This window comes from Lissotriton helveticus, chromosome 1_1 (assembly GCF_964261635.1).
Source record: "Lissotriton helveticus chromosome 1_1, aLisHel1.1, whole genome shotgun sequence".
NCBI classification, from domain to species: domain Eukaryota; kingdom Metazoa; phylum Chordata; class Amphibia; order Caudata; family Salamandridae; genus Lissotriton; species Lissotriton helveticus.
Window position 1 is genome coordinate 1,394,288,293 of NC_136057.1, and position 26,225 is coordinate 1,394,314,517.

Consider the following 26,225-nt stretch of genomic DNA (forward strand, 5'->3'; position numbering starts at 1 on the left):
TGTTGGCTGTTATGTTTGTGGGAATATAGTGTAGCATTTTAATTACATTAATATTTGCTTTAATTGAGAATTATAAAAATGAAAATAATTATGTAATGTGTTTATTTTTTTAATTTAGACAACATTTTTATATTACATTTTTGGTTAGTTAATAGAGTTGTTCAAATATATTATTTGTTTGAAGTGAACTACTGTTTCTCTACTGCTACACGGAATGGAGTGGGAATAGTAAATTTGACCACTCCAGGTGTTCAACGCTCTCCCTACTGTTACACAGACTGGAGTGGGAATAGTAAATTTTACCCCTCTAGTGTCCAACGCTTTCCCTACTGTTGCACAGACTGGTGTGGGAATAGTACATTTTACCCCTTCAGTGTCCAACGCTTTCCCTGCTGTTGCATAGGCTGGAGTGGGAATAATAAATCTTATGCCTTCTGAGTCCAACACTTTGCCTACTGTTTTACAGACTGGAGTGGGAATAGTAGATCTTACCCTTCCGACGTCCAACCCTTTCCCTACTGTTGCACCGACTGGAGTGGCAATAGTAAATTTTACCCATCTGGAGTCCAATGCTTTCCCTTCTATTGCACAGAATGGAGTGGGAATCGTAAAGTTGACCTATTTGGTGCCCAACACTTTACTTACTATTGCACAGACTGGAGTGGGACTAGTAAATTGTGCCCCTCCGGAGTCCAACACTCTCCCCACTGTTGCACAGACTGGAGTGGGAATAATAAATGTTACCCCTCTAGAGTTCAACACTTGCCCTACTTTTGCACAGACTGGAGTGAGAATAGTAAATTTTACCCCTTAGGTGTCCAACAACTTTCTTACTGTTGCACAGACTGGAGTGGGGATAGTGAATTTTACTACTCCGGTTTCCAACGCTTTCCCTACTGTTGCATAGAATGGAGCAGGAATAGTACAATTTACCCCTTGATGTCTAATGTTTTTCTTATTGTTGCCCAGACTGGGGTGGGAATAGTAAATGTTACCCCTCCGGTGTCCAACACTTTCCCTACTGTTGCACAGACTGGAATGGGAATAGTATTTTTTGACCTCTTCGGAGTCCAACACTTTCACTACTGTTGCACAGACTGGATTGGGAATAGTAGATTCTAGCCCTTCCGTGTCCATCTCTTTCCCTACTGACGTACAGGCTGGAGTGGGAATAGTAAATGTTACCCCTCAGGTGTCCAAAACGTTCCCTACTGCTGCACAGACTGGAGTGAGAATAGTAATTGTTTCTCCTCCCGTCTTCAACGCTTACCCTACTGTTGCACAGATTGGAATGGAAATAGTAAATGTTACCCCTCTGGTGTCCAAAACTTTCCCTACTGCTGCACAGACTGGAGTGGGAATAGTAAATGTTACCCCTTCTGAGTCCAGCGCTTTCCCTACTGTTGTATACATTGCAGTAGAAATAGTATATCTATTTTTCACAGATGTTACTACTTTTTTACTATTGTTTAAATATATGTAATATTATTTTTTTAGTTATTTAGTTTTATAGTATATTTGTATAGATATATATATAATTTTGGGCAAGATGTACGACCCATTTTTGCATGCGCAAAACGGGTTACGAACCAGGTTGCGAATGCAAAAACATCAATGGCCATGTACTAAGCCTATTTAGCGAGTCGCAATTTATTTGCGACTCGCTAAATAGGTTTTGCGACTCGCTATTTGGAAGGGGCGTTCCCTTCCAAATATTGAGTTTCAAAACCATGTACTAATGTTTTGCGACCGCAATTGCGGTCGCAAAACACTCTCAATTACCACCTACTTCAAGTAGGTGGCAAAACTTTCACAAATTGGAAGGGGTCCCAAGGGGACCCCTTACCCTCTGCAAATGCAATGCGAAACATTTTTTTATGGCAGGCAGTGGTCCCAGGGACCACTGCCTGCTCTTAAAAAATTAAACGAAAAGGTTTCAGTTCATTTTTTTTAAATGCATCCCGTTTACCTTTAAGAACAAGAATTTACAATGCAACGGTTTCGCCTTTGTAAAAGTTAGAGCTATTGGCATTGTAAATGACAATTTTTTTATTTATGTGTTGGTTTTGAAAACAGATAAATTAATGGCATTGTCATTTACAATGCCAATAGCTTAATCTCTCGCAAATGGATGATGGTTACAAAAATTCTTGAAAAGTGCTCTATAGAATCAGGAGGAGTCGGCGAGGGATAATGAATAGAGATAGAGCCAAGAAGGAAAAACAAATTAAACCAGGGTGTCCTGGGACAGCAATTGGGTACCTGCTGACACTGGGGCAGAGAAGTCCGTGCGGGGAGGGCGGGAGCAGGAAACCATGAGTCTGGACCTCCGGTGAAAGGAATAGGGGTAGGGCAGGGGAACACGGCGTGAAAAGGTAGGTAAATCCCAGCCAAGAGGTTTCCTGTAGCGAGTAAATCCGAGGTGGCTGGGCGGCGAATGATTAGATCCAGTCCACATCAAAGGAAGCAGCTGATGCGAAGTGGGACTGCAATCTGGGAGTAGGGATGACAAACAGCTCGGGGTAACTACCAGCACGGCACTGTGTACTACTTAATACACTGTTAGTTGAAGGTCTGGGCCCTTTGGAGCGCTCCTGTGCGCTCCGTACGATCACCGGAACAAAGTCCTACCAAGTCTCACGCATCTCGCGTGAGACGCGTATACCGCGGCTGGTCCAGACAAGGGGTACGAGGCGTATTGGCAGCCGTACTGAAAGCGCACTGTTCAAAGCACACTATGAGGCGTACCAGCCTCCGGGGAGCCAGCGTATGTTGCACACACTTCAGGCTCAGTTAACTTAATTATGACGATGCGCACAGTCTCTCTGGCCCAAAGCGAAGGGGGGCGTGGCGTACCGGGTGACGTGTCCGGCTGGCTTGAGATACCGGAGGGGTGTACGCTGCGCTCCAGGCGCTCGAATGCCAGCTACAAGGCGCACAGTTCGCAGTGCACTCGTTCCAGCAAGATAGGGGCGTACTCGCTTTACCAAAATAGCAGCGTACAGTCTTTAGCGCACTTCCTTCAGCAACATGGAAGCGCACAGTTCTTTAAAACATAGAAGGACGGTCAGGATTGGCATGCAATTTGGAGCACACAGCGCGGGCTGAAATGCAGCTCGCTTCGCACACAATACCTTCGTGTCCTTCAAGCTTAGGTGCGGCCGATGCCAGGCAGACTTCCCAAGTTGCGGTGCCTTCCAGGAGGGTGACGTGGCGCGGAGACCACAGGACCACTTATCTCGAGGTTGGCCATCTTCGGAGAAATGACCAAAACAAACCTTTAAAAAATTTTTTTTTAAAACACCGCCCACCGCCCCATGACGTTCTAAAAGGGGCGGAGCTATGAAAAAATCACCGGAACGCCCACGAATCTGCTCCAACATTTACTGGCACATCTCTCTTCCAATGGCTAGCCTCCATTTATGGAGCTAGCCAATGGAAGACAGAGGCAGGTTAAAGCCCCGTACTGAAAATCAAAAGATTTCGCCTGCGCGATACTGCTTGCGCAGTAAACGCCAAGCGAAACCTAAAAACGGGCTGCATTAAAAAAAACTGCTATATTTCAAAGCAGTCCCAGACATGGTGGTCTGCTGAGCCCAGCAGACCACCATCCCTGGGAGGGCCTGTCATTCCCAATGGGCTCGCAAATTGGGAGAGGTTCATATATATGAATGAGCCTCGCAATTTGCGACCCCATTGGGAATCGCAAACAGTGTTAAACACTGTTGTACATTTTATTTTGCACCTTGCAATTTGCAACTCGCAATTAGTCGCAAATTGCGAAGCACAAAGTAAAATGGTAGTACATCTGTCCCTTTGTATATATTTTTTGAAAATTTATTTTTTCCGTGTAATTTTTTTTATTATTTTATGTATATATGTGTTTTGCATTAGTAAATGTAATTTTTTTTTTTATAAATATGATTTTTTTAATAGAGTAATGTCAGGTATATATAAATATACTACATATATATTTACGTGAGTATGTTTATGTAAATATATATTTATATATAGTATAAAATGTTACTTACATTTATTTATTTTACAGTACAGTTATGATATATATTTAAATATGTAATATTTACTATTACTATTAAAGATTTCTGTTATAAATCGATATTTTGTCTTTCTAACCATATTAGTATGATACGATATTTTTGTTGCGATATTTTAGACACGATATTTATGCATCAGGATATTTGATTTCTCGATATTCTGTCATTGAACCCTCTTTAGTGACGGAAAGGAGGACTATGCAAAACTCAAAGAAATAAAAAATGCAGGAAGCCTGTGGCTCCTGGTTGTTAAGGTGGTGCCCCGGGCGTCACTGTAGGAATTTCAAAACCGGTTTCACCTAAGGAAGGACAGCCGCAAGCTCTAAGCAAGCAGCGGGTCACAACTCACATACATCTCACGACTAATCCTCCGTGACTCAGTGGGAGAGCTCGCGCCCCTACCCGAGGTGAGAACAAGCATGGACATTGTTTGCGATGTGGGTAGGTTTGTCGAGGCCCCTCCCAGCGGTGCGGCGTGGCAGCCTTGGAGGGAGCGGCGGGGATTCCACGCAGTGAGGCCTCGAGACGCCTTCCTTCAGAGAAATAAAGAACCCACGGTCAATAGTGTGGTGTGGCGCCTGCTGGTTTCGGTGACAGCTCTCACGTGTTCTATTACCTTCTGCCCGGCTACTAACCTTGGCATTGTGGGGTGGGAGGGTCATATAAATGGGAAGCAGCGCCCCCAAAACAACTGCCTGGTCCCCCGGTTCTTCAAAAGGGTACATAGAGCTGCAGACAACATGTCTTGCCCCTTATTAAACCCAGCACTGCATGTCACATTGTACCTGCTAGGCAGAAACGTGAATTCTGACGTGGAGACGTGTTAGAGGCGGCCAGCTGTTTCAGTAGTTTTTCAATTCAACATAACTTTAAAATGTATTCATTATTCTGTGCACGCTGGGAAATCTCTCATTCGTATAACGCGAAAGTGAAACTGCACGTCACAGAACACGCTGAACTGCTATCGAAATAATTATTTGGATAATCGCACAAAAAAGGCCAGAGGGGAGCGTTAAAATGACCAAATGAGCATCACTTGCCAGCCAACAGCTGGTGCATACACATAAGAGATTTTGGAACACAGACGAGGAACATAATGTGCCCGTTCATCAACACTTGCGAAAGGGTGATTTAAAAAAAAAAATCCCAAGAGCTGTATTATTTCTACCAAAACGAGAGGAGGCATACGCAGGAACAACACATCACATATATCGTTGTTAGTAAGATAGCTCAGTGGACTACTGCATCCACTGCAGAGATCTCCAATAGGTGTACGAATCCCGGCAGGCTTTACATCCTTTTAATCAAGCATATATTGCCAATCATGCCCTCCATTATTTAGGGCACACAGGTATGTACAGCCACGCCCCCTCCAGCTGGCAACCCATATTGTTACAGGCAGAGCAGCGCGTTCGCATCAAGGCGATATGTAAAGGCCAGGGGGTCTTACAACCTGCCATTTGCTTCAAAACATACCCGTATTCTGTTCACTAACGTCAGAGGAGTATGACATCACAGACCGACTGTACAGTGGACAACATTAGAGCAAGTTTTGTTGTTGGAAGGCCCGCGGGGCTTCTTAATCAGCATTCAGGATCTTTGGCACAGGTATCACGGGTCTGGTGGCTCTGATCATGTCACTTTACAGCATTTACGAGTTACTATGCTCAAAGCTCAAAGACCGGCAGAGCCAGGTGAGGAAAGCATAGTCTAAGGGAGGGGAGGAGACAAAGAAATACTAGCTGAATCACGTCTTGAGCAGTGTAAGAGCACTGATTAAGTTTGATTCATCCGTGCATGGTCCCTGCTCCACCAAGGCAAACTGAACTGGCGTTTGGGCTTCGCTGGCCGGTTAGAAGACTGAGACTGGAGTCAACAAATGGTAAGCAATAAGCGGGCTGAAAATCCTTTATTGAATACAATAGTGTCCCAAAGGGGCGCATGCAGGCTCTACCCTAAACTAGTTTAACGCATAGCGTTAGGAGAAGAGCAGTGTTTAAGATTTGGGACAGAGTGAGTAGAAGAATAGCGTGAGGGTTAATGAAGTATAGTGAAGGGAAAGTAGCATGAGGCAAGAGAAAGTGTAGTGGGGAGAGTAGTGCGAGGTAGAAGGAAAAAAGCGTGGAGGAGATTAGCGTGATTTTGAAGTAAGGAAAGTATGGAGAGCAGTATGAGGCATAAGGAAGGAGAGAGGCGTAGAGAGTAGTAGGAGGGATATGAAAGGAGTGTGAGAAGTAGAAGAGTAGTGTGAGGTAGCATGAAGGTAAGATTATTTGTTTGTATTAGGTATAATGAAGTAGATAGGTGTAGATGAGCAGTGTGAGGGAGATTGTAGTAGAAGGAGGGGGAGAAGAGCAGTGTGATGCAGAAGGACAGAGTGAGGAGGATAAGAGCAGTGTTAGTGAGAAGGATGGAGAGTGTTGCGGAGAAGAGCAGTGTGTGCTAGAAGGTTTGTGAGTGCGGATGAGAGTAGTATGAGGCATATGGATAGTAAGCACTAGTGAAACCTCTGGAGGGATCCCATGGGCACTGCTTGTGGTGCTGGGTGTGCCGCCATCTCCTCAACCCCACTACACTATTTTTCATATCTATAAAAACCTTTACAGTAGAATACATCCCTTCCTTACTATTATATTTATCTTAGTTCGTGTGGGAGTCTGTGTGGATTTACAGAGCACAAACTTTGTTTCAAGGCTACAGAGAGTTGTACAAGAGCGAGGAATGGTGCACTGCACCCTGTGTCTGATGTATAGCGCCAAGAGACCACTTTGATATTGAGGGCTAGCGCTTAAGAAATACCTTAAAATAGCATCAAGAGACATCAGATGTGACCTGGACGTGCCCTTGCCTCGGTACACACCCAGTTACAAAATTGAGAAGTCGAAAACCAGTCACTGATGTGGGGGGTGTGTAATGACTTGTTAGGCTCCTGTGAGGTCACAGTCAGTGCTACATGTCAGACAATAGCCCTAACCAACATAGTACAGTGTGGCCTGGAGTCTGCGTAGTGCACGTGTTCAAGTGCGTCCCCCCAAACAGGAAGGCAAATCTCTATAAAAGTGTAATTGCAGTTACAGCACAGTTGCTTTGTAGAAGCTCACTAACTTAATTTGTTTAAGTAACACTGACTTCATTAATGAGGGCCAGGCCTGCGATGATATCACCACCAAGCTGCAATTGGGAAAGTTACTTACTTTCCAAACCAGGAAGCCTCATTTATAAAATAACTTCCAAAAGGACTGTTAGAAACACAAACTAAAAGCGCAGGTTCAAAACAGAGGCGACTAGTAAAACGTGCCAAAGATTAGCGGGTCTAGGTTGAATTTTAAGGCCATGATTTTAGCATAAATAAAATAAACTGGTAATTGGCATCTAATCCAAAAAGCGGATTTATTAAAAGTACCGAAAGGCCGCGGCAATTAAAACCAGTTTACGCCGAAGAAGCAGTTTTGCCGGCGGGGGCGAAAACAGGAAGTCAGGCATCCTTGCCCGTGACATGGGCGGGGCCTGTGACGCGGCCGGAAGAGGCCGGTGATGCTCGTTGTTGCGGGGCTCCCATCATGGAGGGAGAGCCCCGCGGTAGCGCGAAAATCCTGAGAAGTGCCCCGCGTGTGGAGATGCGCCGGAAAAGAGCACGGTGAGTGGAGGGGGGGGATCTGTGTGTGCGCGCGTGAGCCCCGTGAGTGGTGGGGGAGGGGGGTGCGTGCACGGTGAGTGGAGGGGGGGATCTGTGTGCACGCGCGTGAGCCCCGTGAGTGGTGGGGGAGGGGGGTGCGTGCATGCGTGTGTGTGCCTGCCTGCCTGTGTGTATGCCTGCCTGTGTGTATGCCGGGGGGGGGGGGGGGGGGGGGGTGAGTGTGTGCGCGTGGGAATGTGTGTGAGCATGCGTGACTTTGCCTGTGTGTGATTGCGAGAGCATGTGAATGGCAGGCAGGGGATGTGCACAGCGCCGTGCGCGCCCTCGACGGCAAATCGGAGACGGCAGAGGCTCGTGCATGGACACCGTCTCACATTCCCCCAGACACGCCAGCAACAGATCTTAACGTCTGCTCGACCTAAAAAGGAGTCAACATGTTTCTGCCCATCAAATGACTATATATATATATATATATATATATATATATATAGAGAGAGAGAGAGAGAGAGAGAGAGGTTATGGGCATTCTTCAGGCACAGTCTATTAGGTAGTGACCCTGCAATGTGATAAAATGAGAAAATAAAAATAAAAAGAATATTTTTCAAATAATACAGACAATGACCCATGGTTGTGTGGTAATAGTCCACCGGGATCACCTGTAAAAATGTGAAAGACTGGAGACAGAGAAACATTATGCATTGTAGATCAAATGAAAATGACATATATAAACTTTATGTATCATTAATCGGAGATCTTGTGCTCACTATGCAAACCAATGTGTGTAATTATTATGCATGCTGAGATCATTGCAAAAACATACGAGTGAAAATACTCTACAAATGCTATTGTGGTTTCTCTATGCAAAAGACAAGTGTATGGCCTTCACTCTAGCCTTTACTGACAGACCAGATGAAGGCTAAAAAGTTACATGAAATAAAGAAGGACAAAGAGAAATTCTGAGTCACTTGCATTGAGTCACAAGTCATAATCAAGAAGACTAATGTAAACAAGCAGAGTCTTAACTGAGTAACATTAATGGAAGGGCTGTATCTATACGTGCATTCCAAGATGTCAACCGTCCCCTTGGAAGCTTTGTGTCTAACTGTTCTCCAAGGCATGAAATAAAGTCTACTCACTCTGACAATAACGTCTTTTTAAACAGCAGACCATAGCAGGGAAGCAGCCTTCACTCTGACTACTGCGCACTCTCTCCCTCACATTAGAGATTTTTTTAGTGACTTTTTGGACTGACACTCCTCCTGGTACGAGATTATATCTCATAAGAGTGACTACCTGGTGCTGAAGAATGCCTAGAACCTCCTTATAAGGAAGGTCATTTGATGAGAAGAAACATATTGACACCTTTTTTTGATTGAGTTGAAGGTACTCACCCCCTGTTAGCTTTCATCTACCCATTGAGGACACTTAATAAAGCTATTTATTAACCCACCATGAGGTAGTTTCATCACTTCAAATTCACTACACTATTCTGCACAGGGAAACATCATTTACCCCGCATGCCATTACAACGCAAGCCGTTACAACGACTTGCTGTAGGGGGCAGAAGGTGTTGGATTTTAAATCCAACACCTTTCTTACTGTTGCACAGACTGGATTTGGCATAGTAAATTATACAATTCCAACATCCAGCGCCCCCTTACAGCAAGTCGGTGTAATGACTTGCGTTGTAATGCTATGCGATGTAACAACGCAGTCTATGTAATGACCGCGGTGTAATGGCATGCGTTCTGAACGCATGCGTTATAATGTGGCCTATTCCTCTGCACACCTCAACCACACACACCCCTTGCCCACTAAGGCACCTCAATCATATTAAACAAGACTCCAAAAGCTCCTCCCCTCCTTTTCTTTTTGGAGGGAGTTGTAGCCGACACCAGAAATTTCAGTCTGTGGTGTGAAGAGGGAACCAGTGATGAAGCATGCCACCTAAGTGTGGGTGTGGGTCTTCATCCTAAATACAAGTTATTGTTGACAGACGCAGAACAACAAGACATACTTGAAGCCATTATAATGAATTGATTTCTAAGACCTTGTGCACACGGTTGTGCTTTGATTTGGTTGTTGTGGAGGGACGCACATTTGGTCTTTTAAACACTCCCCTCTGGCCCTTTTGTGTGACCACCAAAGCAGTATCCTTATGCACTTTATAATGGAGTGCTTGATTGTACTCAACTTTCTGACCTCAGAAGGACAGAAGGCTGGGCTGGCCTTGATGATAATTCAACCTTGTGACGTAGAAATCACCGCTTTTTTTGCTTACCCATATCTGCAGCTTTACTCTCTTTTCATTCCTGTAGACAGTTTTCACTTTGAAGTCAATGCCGACAGTGCTGACAAAGGCAGAGGTGAAAGAATCGTCGGCGTAGCGGAAGAGGAAGGAGGTCTTGCCGACACTACTGTTCCCGATGATCAGCAGCTTAAACATGTAGTCAAAGTTCTGATCGGCTGCATCCTTGGGAGCCTGCCGTGAGTCGTTTGCAGATGCCATCTGTGTCAAAAAAAGATCAAATGGTTGCTTTAGGATACACCCACTTTGCACAAGTAGCTTAACAGAATGGCAGTATAATCATGAAAGAATTTGCATGTTGCTAAAATTACCTTTCTATACAGGTCTTTACATACCCTGCTTCCGCAAAACGGGCGGGGCCGCGTCGGCCATTGGCCGACGGCAGCACTAGCGAGGTAGTGCAGCCGTCGGCCAATGGCCGACATCAGCATGGAAGTGGTTAATAGTCACAGTATGGTATTGTACACAGGTATTTAGCTTGCTGTTTACAAGTACTCCCAGATCCTTTGGGCATTACTTTCAAGTACCACAACGCTTACTTACTTGCCTTTGTATTATTGTGACCCAAATTCATGAACGTACACTTCTTGCCATTTGTGCTCATCCACCACTGGCTTTCCCCACCCTTCATATTACTCAGTTTTGCATTATCACCACATTTGACGCATTACCTCACAAATTTGCATTCAATTAATTTATTATTATCTTGGAAAGGAACAGACAATATCGAACCATGTAAAATACCTTCTATAATTCAACATGGTGTACTTGTGAGAATCACAAAGTATGACCAAGGACAATCCTCATTTAAAGGATCATGGATCCACATTAGTATGACAGGACTATACTCGTCCACCATTTATTTACAGTCTTGTGGCTAGTCATCTTCTGGTGCAATATTTAGAAGTTAGGGCTAAATGCACAAACATTAGTAATAAAGATGACCAAAGAGAGTTTTTTTGTGAATTGCTATTTGGTAATCGCTATTACTGATGTACTAAAGTGAAATCTGGCCCTGATTTCTAAACTAGCTATTCCTAGTGGGTCGCAAGTAGACCTACCTAATGAATATTAATGAGGTAGGTCACAATTTCTGGCCCACTATGATTGGCTGCCATCAGGTGGATGGAGGCCTGCTTGGGTCAGCAGACCACTATATCTGTGATTGCTTTTAAATAAAATGCAGCCCATTTTCCACAAAGGAAAATGGGATGTGTTTCAAAAGACAAAATGAAGCGTTTCATTTTTAGGTTTTGCCTCGCCAAAAAGATGCGCTCTGCGCATCTTTTTCGCGCAGGCGAAAACTTGATGAGAACTGTAGTGTGCTTTGGGTCGGCCCTCGTCATTCATTGGCTGGCTCCGTAAATGGAGCCTAGCCATTGGATGAGGGGCCTGTCCGTCAATGCCGGACCAGACACGGGGGCGTTCCTGACATTCTTTGGCTTTTGCCGACGTCACGCGACGCCGGGAACGCCCCCGAGTCTGGTCCGGCATTGCCGGCACTTCTGCGTCTCTCCTCCCCCGTTTCCCGCCCCGTGACTGGCCGGCCGGCCAATCCTAGCGCGGCCGGCCGGAAGTGCCCGCCCCCCGCAGCCCGGGGGAAGAAGGAAGACGGCAAGAAGTATGGCGGCGCCCGCGGGGCTCCCGTGGCCTGGAGGGAACCCCGGGAGATGCGGAGGACGTTGCCGGTCTCCCATGCCGAAGAGGGAGACCGGAGAAGTGCCAGAGAGATTGTCGACGTTGCCGGTCTCCCATGCCGAAGAGGGAGACCGGAGAAGTGCCGCCGTCGCAAGGTGCAGGTGAGTCGATTTGTTTTTTTTTTTTTTCCCTCCTCTCTTCCCCTGCCTTCCTGCCCCAACCTCTCTCCCCCTGTCTCCTACCTTCACTCGTCGCTCGTCATGTCCTCCCGCAGACCTGACCCCGGCGGCCGTACTTCGGTTTAAGCAGGCTGACTTTAGAGAGCGTTGATTGTCATTGAGCAAGGAGGGGCAGAGGTAAAAGTGAAACTCTATGCTTGCGAGTTGGAGCTTCTGCTTTAAAGTTTTGCAAAGCATGTGCTGGAGTTAATGGAAGCACCCTTTGCATGTTTAGAATGGACATTCCGTCTGTGAAGATTCCTCGTGCTCTTGCTCTCAACAAATCCTTAAGAATTTCTATTCCGGTAGAACCCGCATCAAAAGAACATTATCAATGACATACTTTGTATTTTATTTTATTTTGGTCGCCCAATTACTTTCATTCATTTCCACGACAACACTTTACAAGTGTTTTGCGGGTTACACTCATCCTCTGGTCTTATGTCTCTGTGTGTCCGTTCTATGAATGGTGAGTTGTATGGAAAACGTTGTCAGGACCTGATCACATTATGCAGAGGCAGGCCTTGAAAATTTTCCTTGTCATTGGCAACCAGAATGAAGTCAATGTTGAAACGCTTGCCGTCGTCTTTACTTCACTCAGTTGTCAGTAACTGTGTCCCTTTGAACCTATAGAAACGCTGCATCCTTGAGAGCACTATTGTTAAAGACCTTCTCCAGACCGTTTGTAGGTGAGTTCATTTAAAGTGCTTGTAAGGAAGTAAATCAGATGTGGACAAACTTCAAGGAAATAAACTGCCAATAAAAGCTTTGGTGTTTTAATTTAGTAATCCGTATTGTTATTTAGTCCACATTTTCCAGTATGATATTGCCATTATCAAACTTTGTATTTATTACATTTAAGACTACCGATGTATAACTTGCCTCTGACATATGTTGGGTAGGGGAGCAGTTAGTTACAACTCTGCTAAGTGGTCCCAAGTCAAGTATGTTACACTCAGAACTGGTTTATAAACCAACATCATTTAACATGTCTTGACTTCAAAGCCTATATTTCTGTCAACAGGCATTGACAAAGCCCGTAGGTCTTGCTTGTGAAATCTGTTGGACTTTGCCAATGGTTTTTTCTCTCTCCCAGATGGATCCGCGATGGCGAGCGCATCCTTGATGGTTATCTTTGAATTAATTTTCTTATGCTTTAAGAAACTCAAAAATGTCCACCACAGATTGACTGATCCAAAGCGACCATCTGTGCCATTTTAATATGTCTGCTACTGATGGTGCAGGAGGTAGCACTCAAGCTCCACCGATGCACCCACCACACAGCTCCACCGACACAGTTCCACCGATGCACCCACCACACAGCTCCACCGATGCACCCACCACACAGCTCCACCGATGCACCCACCACACAGCTCCACCGACACAGCTCCACCGATGCACCCACCACTCAGCTCCACCGATGCACCCACTGCTTGTGCCTCCGTGTGCCCCTGTTGCCTGCTTGTGCTGTGTGGGTGTGTGTGGAGGGCTCTGTGTAGCTGTGTGTGTGGGAAGCTTTGTGTGGCTGTGTGTGTGGGAAGCTTTGTGTGGCTGTGTGTGTGGGGGGCTGTGTGGGTGTGTGTGGGGGGGCTCTGTATGGGTGTGTGTGTGGGGGGGCTCTGTGTGTGTTTGTGTGTGTCATTTGCGAGAGATAAAGCTAGTGGCATTGTAAATGGCAATGCCATTTATTTATGTTAAAAAAACATAAATAAATATAATGTCAAGAGCAATGCCAATAGCTCTAACTTTAACAAAGGCAAAACCATTGCATTGTAAATGCTTGTTATTTTTTAAGAGTAGGCAGTGGTCCGTGGGATCACTGTCTGGTATTTTAAAATATTGTTTCAAACATTCTTAAAGGGGAAGGCATCCCAAAGGGATCCCTTCCCATTTACGAATGGATTACCATCAACTTTTGATGGGTAAAATGTGAATGTTTTGCGAGCGCCTTTCGGTCGCATAACATTAGTTCTTAACATTCAAATTCCCTATTTTGAATGGAGGCCCTTAACATACCCTTTCCAAACAGGGATTCTGTTTTTGTTCGCAAACCCAAACTTCGTTTCGGTATCAAGTTACTGTATCGTAATTTGATGTCTGTACATTACAAAAAGCATTCATTCTTTGTACATCTAGCCCTTAATCCGGAATGGTTTATAAAGAAATATTACATATACTGTGTTTGTGAGATTTTTCCAACCAAATCATTAAAACAGCCCAATTTCCACACCCCAATACCATTACATATACACATTAATTATCACATGCAACCTGTTTATTTACAGTTTTAGTTTTTAAAAAAAAGTCATTGAAATGAATAACATGGTAATCTTCTAGAGGGGTTGGCCTAACGGCTAAGGCGCTCGACCTCGGACCTGGGGATCTGGGTTCGAGTCTCGGTAACGGCGCCAAAAACCCCCTGTGATTCTGGGCAAATCACTTAATCTCCCCGTGCCTAAAATGAAAGTGTGTCCTCATGTAACGTAACTGGTGCTATGTAAAGCGCTCTGATAACTGATTCGGTTCGGTTCTAGTTCGCGCTATATAAAACTCTGCAAAAAAAAAATCAAGATCAGTTTACACTGGTTCATCAATTTATTGACCTAAACACTCCCCCTCCTATGGCGGGATACACCATGCGTATGTAAAAACCGATTCAAACTAGTTACTCAGATGGTGTCCCTGAAAAAAACCTTCATCAGTTTCTTTCATTGTGATGCTCGACTACCAACATTTTTAAAATGGGACGGTTAACATTTGTGTGTCCATAAACGTCTGTGCAGTTTTGACCTCTTGTAATTATTAACAGGGTCTTCTTCAGAATAAGGAAAAGATCAAATGGCTTTGTTATTGGTGCAGGAAGGTAACTCATATCACACGTGATATTTACAAAGTGTGATAAAATCCCCACAAGTCATAATTCCAATATGTGCAGCAACAGAAGTTTCTGATCATATCGTAAAAATATGGGGAACTGGTAAAGAGGCCAAAGGTGGACTTAATATGAAAGCATGGATTGGGCCAGACCAACTTCTTCTGAGAGAGACATTCTGATAGACTATCCTCTCAGCAGAAAAGGATGCGTTTATCACACTGCATACACTCTTTTTGGAAATCCTGAATACATTTGGAAAGAACTCAAAGGTCGAGTCTCCGAAGCAATTAGGAGCCGCTATATTAATCACTTGCTCGTGGTTCTATAATTGAGAGAAAGGAAAGAATTTCAATAAGCTATTTACATGTCTCCAAAATACCCTCCATAAATTGTTCCCGAATCCCTCCCTAGCGCGTCCTGTTCAGAGTTAGAGTTGCCACCCCTAACATCCTCTAAAACCCACCTTCACCTCTCATCGGCCCCACTGACATTGGAATGTGTACTTAGCTACAAGTAGGTGGACTTGTGTTAGTGGAAATCTGCAAATCCTGATTCTGGGAACCAGAATTTAGGAATTCAGATCCCTCGACTGCACACCCCCCTGAATACAATGCAGGCGAGTTTCATTTCTTTTTCTTAGCAGAAAAATGCACGTAGTCTGGTGTTTTACTTTTAAGCAATGATGTTTTGTGTTTCTAATATGGGAAGCATCATGGAAAATCTGTGTGTATAGCCAAAACCACAGGACTTTGTTGGCGTTTATGAGTTTGCATGTACTACCTTAATTTAAGCCTTGTAACACCCATACTTGTCCTTTCTCCTTCCTTTTAAAAAAAAATATATTTTTATTGAGTTTTTATCCCATTTTATGCAAGGAGAGCAGAGCACAATACAACAGGAGTTACATGAAAAGATAACATAATACAATGCAGGATCAAGAAAATGCATATAGATTAAAAAAAAAAAAAGATGGAATGGTCATCCAGTTCGAAACCGGAGCCCAGATCTTCATTCCCATGAACCTTTTTGCCGGCCCTTAGTCCTGTATATAGCCATTTCCAAATTATACATGGCTAAAAGGCGAGCACGCCACGTCTCAAAAGACGGAGGAATAGAACTAATCCAATCATGCGTGATGCAAGCGCGCACAAACGCCATACAAATGAACAAAAAGCTTTTCCTAGCTTCGTAAAGTATATCTGAAGTTACACCTATCAATACCGATTCCACCGTTATAATGACCGTTGACCCCAATAATACACCCAGAAATTTTTCAATAGAAGAAAATAAGTCAGACAATTTTGGACACAGGAAAAACATATGTAGTGCATCGGCCGCAAATTCCCCACATCTACTGCACGTGGTCCCAACCATCGTCCCCCATTTAGATATCTTGCCAGGCGTGTAATAAAGATCATATAAAGCCATATAATGTTGTGAGCGCGACCTTCCTGTGATTAAAATTCTATTTGCTAAACTAATTGATTCCTCTATGTTAATTATATTCCTACCTAGCTTTATTGACCATTCAGTTTGAAATACCTCTACATTATCTGGACATGAAAAAATAAGGAATTTATAATATTGTCCTATCGGTGTTTTTCTGAACATGCTATTGATAAGGGGAATTCTCCTCAATTGAGATTCCGCCTGAGAACCCAAAGCATTGATATAACTGCGGATCTGTAAATATTTTAAAAAAACACTTTCTACTAGGTTATATTTATTTTGCAGCTCAGCAAAGAAACAAGGCGTCCGTCAAGCATTACATCACCCAAATACTGGATTCCATTCATACGCCATCTATTAATTACAGGATCAAGAAAAATTGGGGGGAGGATACCTGGTGCTACGAAAGGTGTATAAGTATTGATCTTTGCGATACCAAGCTGTCGCTTAACTAATCTCCATGCCACGTAGGCTGATTTCAATATCTTAAATTTCGTTTTTTTTCAAATAGCTAGGTTCTATCACTTTAAGTAAACAACCGCGACATTCCTCCCCGAGTGCAAATTCATAAATAGACGGGGAGTGGCTCGATAGAATCCGTGCCCTTTCACCAATCACCAATGGGTTAATAAACTGAAAAACGGAGGCCAAATAATAAAACAGAAAATGCGGTATACCCCAGCCTCTGGCGCCTGTAGCCCCATAGAAGTCTTGCTGACATCCTTTCTAGCTGCATAAAACAGCTAGGAGGGAATTCAAGCGGTATAGCACGAAACATATATAAGAACTTGGGCAGTACCGACATTTTTATAACATTGGCACGACCATATAGCGATAAATGAAAATGATCTATTCTCTCCAGCATTGAGTTTACTTTTTTCAGAACCGTGTTTAAATTTAATTCCGGGATAGTAGAGAGTGGTAATGCAATTTTAATGCCTAAGTATGTGACTTCTGTCACAATTCTAATATGGGCCGGGGGATCCTGGCCAACATACAGTATTTGAGTCTTGGAAATGTTCAGTTTGTACCCTGAGAAGGATCCAAACTGAGTTGCTAGGTCCTCTATTATTGGTATTTCCCTCTGGATATCTGTAGTTACTATAACTATATCATCCGCATAAGCGAAAGCCCTATAATTCATACGAGAAACTTGAACTGGCTTGATATTCTCAGCTTGATTTAGCTTATTTAGAAATATATCAATATAAAGGGCAAATAGTAACGGGGAGCACGGACACCCTTGCCGTGTTCCACGAGAAATAGAATAAGGAACGGATTCCTGACCGGCCAGCTTAATAGAGGCAGTTGGGGAGACATAGAGAACCTTTAACGCAGAGATCATCTTTGGACCAAAACCCTTCTGATAAAGCAAATCCCATAGGTACGGCCAGGCTACCCTGTCGAATGCCTTTTCGGCATCCAACAGGGTAATTCCCATTGCCGTCTCAGTTGCCTGAGCCGAGTCCACACGAGCAATTAGGCGACGGATGTGATCAGCGGTGTCACGGTTTGGGATAAATCCATGCTGGAAGTGAGAGACAATAGATGGAATTATACCTGAGATCCGAGAGGCTAAAATCTTTGAATAAATCTTACTATCAGCATTGATTAAAGATATCGGTCTATAAGAGACAGGCAGGGAAGGTATTTAATCTTTTTTCAGAAAGGCCAACATTTTTTAATGTCGCCAGGATTCCGGTGCAGTGCCCTTCTGTGCTTCTTGGAAAGTTAACATCAAAAGTTCCTTCAAAAGATGCTGAAAAATCCTAAAGAATTCTAACGAAATACCATCCGGGCCCACGGCCTTTCCTAATGCGAGAGAAAGAATGTCAGCCTCCGTTTCTTCCCATGTTATATCTTTCTCTAGATCTGCGACCTGATCTAACGTTATTTTAGATATCTCAGTACTACCACTAAAATCCAGAAGAGAATCTGATGAATAGGCTATTACCTCATCCTTATATAATTTACTATAATATTGTCTGAAAACCTCCAGGATTTCTTCAGATTTTTCATGACTTTGTCCTACCTCGTCCTGAATACTATCTATGCAATTGATAGCCTCCTTTTGTCGAATCTTTTTGGCTAGTATGTGACCTGCATTTTCTCCCATCTTATAAACTTGCGAGCGATGAACTGCTATCTGTGCTGCTAATTTTCTAGCAAAATTCTCATAAAGCCTAGTTTATGAATGGCCAAATCCAGCATTATTTGTTCCGTATCTTGAGAGGACCTTATGGCTATTATAAGTTTAGATTCAAGTTCCTGTAATTACTTAAACTGAAGTGCTAGTTGCTCACGGGATTTCCTTTGATTATTAATTGAATAAGACAACGTCTCCCCACGTACCCCAGACTTAAAAGCGTCCCAAACCATCTGTGCAGACGTGGATCCGCGATTAAGCTCCAAAAATTCAGTAATCCACCTCCCCATATGTTTAATATAAAGTGGATCAGCTAATAGTTTGCGTTCAAACGTCCACAGACGGGCAATAGGAGTACCACTTAGTTCTAATTCTATCTCCCACATAATAGGGTTATGGTCCAAAATTATTTTAGGAAAGATATCAAACCTAGAATTCTTAAGCAATCTGGAGGTAATAAAAAAATAATCCAAACAGACACATTTCTGGTGGGGAGCTGAGAAAAACGTACAGCCAGGGGCACCCGTACTTTTAACATGACCTACATCTGATAAACCAAATTCCTTAACTAACCCTCTCATAGCTTTGTACACCTTCTTTTTTTCACCTGGGTACAAGAGATCACTGGCTATATCAAAGTGCCCCTTAAGGTGAATATTAAAATCTCCACATAGTATTAATGGAGCGGACCATCCAGCAAGCTCAATACTAAGGTGATTCAACATTTCTGGGTCGTCTAGATTAGGACCATAGATAGCACAAATAGTCCAAGACAAGCCTCCAATAAGAATTTCACTAATCACCCATCGACCATAAGAATCGGCTTTTACTTGTTTACAGATCCCTCCTCCCCGCATTTTCATAATTGCCACACCTCTTCTGGTAATGCCTTGTCGGGTACAGCCCACAACTTCCAAGCCTAAATCATTAAGCCAATGTCTGTTGCTACAAACCCTAAGTTTAACCATTATCATGCACCTGGTAGTTTCCAAACAGTGATTTATAATATGTGAAACCTTCTCTTAGAACCAAAACATTAATCTCAACAGTGTAGAAATATTTAATTAACAAATTACAACATTTTCTTACATTTAAAGAACCTGCTCTGCTCTTGCTTGCCCCACTCGCTGCCCACCCAAGACCCCACCCTCACCCCACCCTCACCCACCCTAGCTCCCACCCAAAGAAGGCAAGGGGACTGAATAGTCCCTCTCAGTGATGGAAAGAGAGGCATGATGCGTCACGCCGATCGCACCTAGCCTCTTGACGGCAAAAAGAACAAAAGTCACAAGGTGAAAAACTCACTAAACTAAAGAAATCTATACAAAAAAAAGATCTATATAGCTATAGTTACATTAATATTTCGCTAAATAGAAGCCAAGAACTCTTTGGCACTACTCTCTGAGATCAGGAAATGCGTTTTCTCCTTGTGTATTATCTTAAGTTTAGAGGAATTGAGAAGGTATGCCTGTGCACCTTTGGCCTGAAAGAGGGGTATGAGCTGACGAAGTTGCCATCTCTGCTGCACCGTAGCCTGGCAATAGTCAGGCCGGACAAAGAATTCAAACCCTTTCCCCTTTCGCTTACGGTCAGGTCTAGCTAGGTCATATAATGCTTCACGTGAAAGGAAATTATTCAAACATATTAATATAGCTCTTGGCTTGACATTTGTAGTCCCTCTAGTGTTCTTCTGTTGGAAAGGGAATCAGTGAGCCCTTTGTAGTTCTGTATCCCACTGCCACTGGGTTAACTCGGGGAAGGCTTCTGTGAACAGTTCCGTAACAAATTTGCGAATATTGCTTCCCTCACTTCCTTCCGGAATACCCAGGACTCGCAGATTATTCCTCCTAGATCTGTGCTCTAAATCAATTAGTTTCCAGTTAATATCTTCACGTAAAGCCACTAGGGAGGAGATCTGAGTTTTATGATGAACCATTTCGTCTTCAATTGCAGAAATTATTCCTTCTGCCTCCACTACGCTAGCCACCATCTCATTACAAGTCCTGACAACTGGTCGAACAATATTTTGAAGCCTGCGAACCGCTCCTTGCGTTCGCAGGTTCTCCGCCTTCGTCTCATCACGATGCTGTAGCATTGCTTGATAAATTGTATTTAGTGTAATTTCAGGGTCATGATGACCCTCTGCCAAATCCTTAGCAGGTGAGCCAGAGTGGCCCAATATTGGAGATCCTTGATTTTCACTTCCATCTCCATCTCCAAGAGAAAAATTAGGCCTTCCACTGTCCTCTGTAATTTTGCGCACAGTACTCTCCTCTGCGCCCCACTCTTCCCTCCTTGACGGTGTGGTATCATCATCCTCTAGCTGTACTGAGCTAGTTGCACTAGTCAACCTTCTGTCATCTCTCCAATCCCCCTCAAGACTCTCAGTCTCCAAGGCATTAGAAAGATCTGATATAGAGTAATAATTACCGCAAGAATCAATTGAGTCTGTATCGCCAGCTGCTTCAAATAAATCATTAGGGCCTGCCACTGTGCCCCCTTTTTTAGTTGTGGACGAGCCTCCAGCCCCTCGCAAAAATTCTTCTGGATTTATCTGCCCTCCAGAAGCAGGTGTCGCTAATGCCTTTTCCGGGACCAGAATTATTGGCGGCCCCTCTCCAGACTGTACAAGTGGTGTTACACCTTCCGTTTGGGTTGCAAGGGCCAAAAGAGTCACATCAGCAGTCGTATCTCTATTAGTACTCTGGGGGGTATTTATGACATCTAGAGATTGCTGCCTGCCTTTAAGTTGATTTTTTTTTTAAACATTCCCGGAATTTTGGGAGTTCCTCCGGTCTCATTTAATTTTTCTGAAACAGATGCCATAGCAGCGTTATCCATAACAGTGTCGCCGGCCTCAAGACCCGTACTACTATCCTGAACTGCCGGCGTTTCGGGTGCTCCCCCTGTGATGGCAGCCGCCGCCCGCGTCTTCGGTCTCGGCTTCTTCGTGATCGTACGCTGGAAACCAGGCGCCGCCTCCACGCCGTGCGCGCCGGGAGCAGCCCAACGCAGTCTGCCGCCCACACCTGCAGACCGCTCGAAGGTAGAGCCCGGGAAACGCCAAGCACTGCGGGAGATCCGGCGATATAGACGACACCAGTCAAGGAGCATTCCCGGCTCCACTGCGGGTACAGCAACTAATCCGAGTGTCAGGAATCCCTCAAACCGTTTAAAGAAAAGCCGTCAGGTAAGAAAGGTACTAGTAACGGCGAGAAGTTTCCCGCGCAGCTCACTCTGATGAGCCCTCCTTTCTCATTCCTTAATAAAGAATTTCTCTTGTAGAAAAGTCCAGACAAATGAACTATGTAAATCATGATATGGGTTGTATGACCGCATGTCTGACTGTGTCAGCTAGGTGCAGAGACAGTTTAGTTAATGGACTGACACTGTACAGCTGGTTTCCTAGATCCATAAGCCTTACCATCTCAAAAACACTTGGCATGCGAGTGCTCGAAATACACATGAAGCCTTTTTCCATGTGAATTAATCTGATTGTGTCTGTCTTTATCCCAACGTTTAACAATACAGTTCTAAGAATAGATTCCATAATCTTCCTAAACATGTGTTTGCCATACCCCACTAAAAATGCCCGACTTACTTTGTTCCCTTCATTTATGTTGCTGCTACTATTGGCTTCCAGTTGTCATCAAGAAAAGCACAAGCTCAGAATGATTACTCAAAGATTTATGGAGTTATTTAGAATTTGGCAAACAGTGTAGTCTGCCGCAAACCTAGCAGCGTGCCCTGTCTGACTATCTCAGGATTAGTCCGCTTTACTTAGAGTCAGACAACCCGTCATGTTTCAATCTGAAACCTTAGACCATTAGACCTACAGACATTAGGCCATAGTATCAGACTGTGCACCTTATTTAGGGTGGTCATTCTGGCAAACGTTTTTCCTGTTAGGTACTGCCAGGAAAAGCCGGGTGTGCCTGAACAAACTTAAAAAAATAACAATGTCACCCACATCCTGGGAGAAAACTTCCAGCGTGTGTAGGGTCTTTAGAGTTTTGTTTTTTTCAAACCAAACTCCTCCTTTTGCTGATTGGCTGCTTGTGACATGGTGTTCAATGGGTAAAATTACAGCTTCAGAGGTGCTGGTATGGAGGCGGCCCTCTGCCAAGAGATCCTAGCCAGACAGGCAGATATCTCGAAATATGGTAGGCTCTCGTCCGTCGGGCCAGCAGAGTATATGCATCAGCTGTATTGGTAGAGTTAAGTATTGTCCGCAAAGTCCTAAATAACCCCTAAGCTTGGGAAATTACTGATGAAAACTGCACGTATCTCCTCTCAGACTCTTGGGTGTATTCCTTCTAGTCCTGGATCATTCTTTCCTCTGTAGCAAGAAAAAGGGAAGATCCCTTACCTCAAGCACAAGATCAATCATCTTCATTACATTAATAAACACTGACTTATTTTATGAGAAATACCAAAAAGGATTGTGCACCTTGGCTGAGATATTCCGTGCTTATGGACATTAATGAAGATCCTATGAAGGAGAATCTCAGAAGACAACTTTTCAGCCAAGTCATTGACGCCAGGAATGACAGGGCAAGATGAAGAGAAACAGAAATGATTTAGAATGTTTATGCCACGCAATATCCCACATATAACTAAGCACTATTAAGCCCTACTCTTAGCCCGAACGAGCTAAGTCAAAATGCTTACTTTTTCCACAGTGACCAAAGAATGTACTGCTGCATGGTAAATTGAACCCAAGCAAATGCAAAAAGAGGATCACGATGCTATAGAAAACCCTTCAAATAAATGAATACTGGGTCAAATGAAATATAATACCGATCTGTACATAGCACAAGCAATAGCAGGGTAAGCATGGCATCGTCATGAAAAACCAGACTATCCTAGCTTATGTGAGGTTTCTTGGGTCACATTTTCTTTTATGCATGTCTGGGCAAATTAACTCCATTTTAATGTTTGAAAAAAAGGAATATTAAAGAGCCTCCAGCTTCCAGCCCATATCAACTTCATATCTGTTTGGTTTAGCCAGAGTGCCCATCACACCAATAAACTACACCTGAACACCTGGGAGGAGGATCATGCTTTCAGCTCTGTTCTACCCAGTCCAATGCAACCAAAACAGTGCAAGTCTCAACCTGAGTGACTCTGAAGATTACACAATATATCAAACTCTTGCGATTCCTCCAACCTTCAACACCACAGCCCTCCAACATGAGTCAGGGGAAACGTTTAACATACTTAAGAACAAGCTACCCAATCCCTGCGACCTCCACCTACATCGAAAAGTGTGCCTTGGCATGTCTGAAGCTCCCTTCAGACATCAAACACAACACCTTAACCCTTCACACATAGATCACTCTCTGCATTACTATATGCTTAAATGCAGTGCAAATCACACTTCCCAAAAACAATTCTTCTATAGATCTCTGTGCACATATACACACACAATTTCCAACAATGTGCGGCTTATCCACATGACCAGTGAGGGTAAGTGAAAGCAAATGCTGGAGCATATCTATACCCTTTTGAAATTCTGTAAGATAGATACTGATAGAAAGAACCCTGTAGCTATCCAAGATTTTAGCAAAAGAGACTTAAAGCTAAGATACATGAATTCTGCAGAATGTGTAAGGGAGGCTGGAGCTAGCCAAATGCATAGTGTTATTTCTTACTGTGAAATTATACCTGTAAGGGGCGTACCAATGTACTTAACACAGGTTAGGAATTTAGAACACAGGTTTTAGTTACCCCAACATAGATTAGGCACACTTCACTACTTCTAAGCCTTCTCCAAAAGGGAAAAGTGGTGCCATAAACTCCCGTTTTGCCCATGTGATGGTAAAACACCTCAATTCACGATGCATTTTATCCTTTTTTGTCGTTTTTATAAAGATATCCGAAAATTCATTTTAAAACCTCAGTTTTTATCTAATATGTTTTTCCATTACCGACATGCTTTTAACTTTATATGTGGCCTGTGCAATAAAAAAGTTATCAATGCTGTCATTCTGTTTATACTATTAGCAATAAGGAAAAGAAAGGCGTATGCATTTTTGGACACTCTGCAATACGAAAACTTTGATGATTAATTATAGCCTGTTACATACCCTGTTCTTTTATGTTTAATAGCTTCATGCACTTTACTCATTTGTTTGAAATGTCCGCATCCTGTTAGGATTTTGCAACTTGCCCTTTACTATTTATTTGATATATCAGTGCATTGCATTTTAGGCATCCGGTCACTTGGTATATGCATTATTTTTAAAGTATAATACACGTTGTGTCGTACTGAATGTTCATGAAATGTTTTATTTTTATTGTTTAATTCTGACAACTAACTGCAGCTTGTATTGATTCCCCTTGGTTAGCATGCTTTTATGGTGATATAATTTCACCAAATAAAGTTGTTTTTAACGTTGAAAGCAAATGCCACTGTGTCTCTCTCACTCCTCTTACAGAAGTGTTTGACTTGCTCATCTGAAAGCGCTTTGGTGTTTCGACTGGGATGTAAAGCACTATACCAATGTTACAGTACTGCACAATATAACCTGGGAGCAAACTCAAAGCATCTAGTAATAGAAGCACGTGCATAGTCCCTCCCTCGCTGAAGCCAAGATCCAAACAAGCATTTACAATGCAACGGTTTCGCCTTTGGAAAAGTTAGAGCTATTGGCATTGTAAATGACAAAATTTGTATCTATGTGTTGGTTTTGAAAACAGATAAATAAATGACATTGTCATTTACATTGCCAATAGCTTAATCTCTCGCAAATGTGAGACCTATTGTACCCTACGGACGAGCTCAGCAGACAGCAATGACTACCACACACACACCCAGAGCCACACACCCAGAGCCAGCCACACACACCCAGAGCCAGCCACACACACCCAGAGCCTCACACACACACCCAGAGCCACACACACACCCAGAGCCACACACACACACACACCCAGAGCCACACACACACACACACCCAGAGCCACACACACACACACCCACTCTCAAAACCACCACAACTCAACATATGTAACAATATAAATTAGGCTGAATTCACACAAAAAAATTAAATGTCAAAATGTTAAAAGTGGTGCAACATGTGATGGCCAGTGCCATTAGCTTATTTATAGTGACATTGCGCATGCTCCTGGAGTTTGGGAAAGTGCAGCTTCCACCAGGTGGCACCTACTCAACAGTTCGCCCACTACATCCTGTAAAGAAATTAAAATAGACCCAAGGAATTATATGGCAAATAAAATGGCTTCTACCATTCCTTTAAAGAGGACATCAATCTAAATAAACATATGATTTACTTCAATTACCTCTTCCAAACAGAAAACGCCAATTTTACACTAAAAATACACTTTGCCCTTATAAAGCATTAATATATGTAATATGCAGAGCTTCACTTTGTGTTTTTCATATTAAGACTTGTTCAAACTCTGTGCCCACGCATCTTCCTAACACCAATGTACCCTAAACCTTTGGAGATGTGGCTTCCAGGGTGAGGTGCTGGCGCCACCATTTGTATTAGGATTGGCCTTTCACTCCCTAGCCACCATCAACGTCATACATTATTCTACATCAGAGCTGGGTCATTGGGTTGCCACATGACATCATTGTTGACTTCTTCAGAAACATTGAACTGTTACCCCACCATGTTCAGTATTCCAAAGAAGAGAAGATTTAAACATGAATCCCAATGTTACGATCTACAATGCTTAATGAATATTTAAATAGTTTTAGACAATTAGATAAAAAGGTGAGTGGTGTTACTCTTTAACAAACACTTCTTAAACTAAGGGTTTAAAAACAAAAAAAAAGATAAATTACCATGTACAAAAGAGATGGGAGTGAAAAGTTTCCCTTTGCTTAATTTCTTTGCAAAAATATAGGTACTTGAAAAAAATTCCACGGAA

General features: G+C 43.3%; 1 protein-coding gene across 2 annotated transcripts in view; it reads right to left on the reverse strand.

Moving 5' to 3' along the window:
• Nucleotides 1–26,225, reverse strand: part of RAB3D (RAB3D, member RAS oncogene family) — a 219,476-nt gene that overhangs the window by 116,684 nt on the left and 76,567 nt on the right. For both annotated transcript variants that reach the window (XM_078684168.1, XM_078684167.1), the window contains exon 2: nucleotides 9,974–10,201. In XM_078684168.1, coding sequence (XP_078540294.1) covers nucleotides 9,974–10,201 — 228 coding nt within the window. The remainder of the gene's footprint in view (nucleotides 1–9,973; nucleotides 10,202–26,225) is intronic.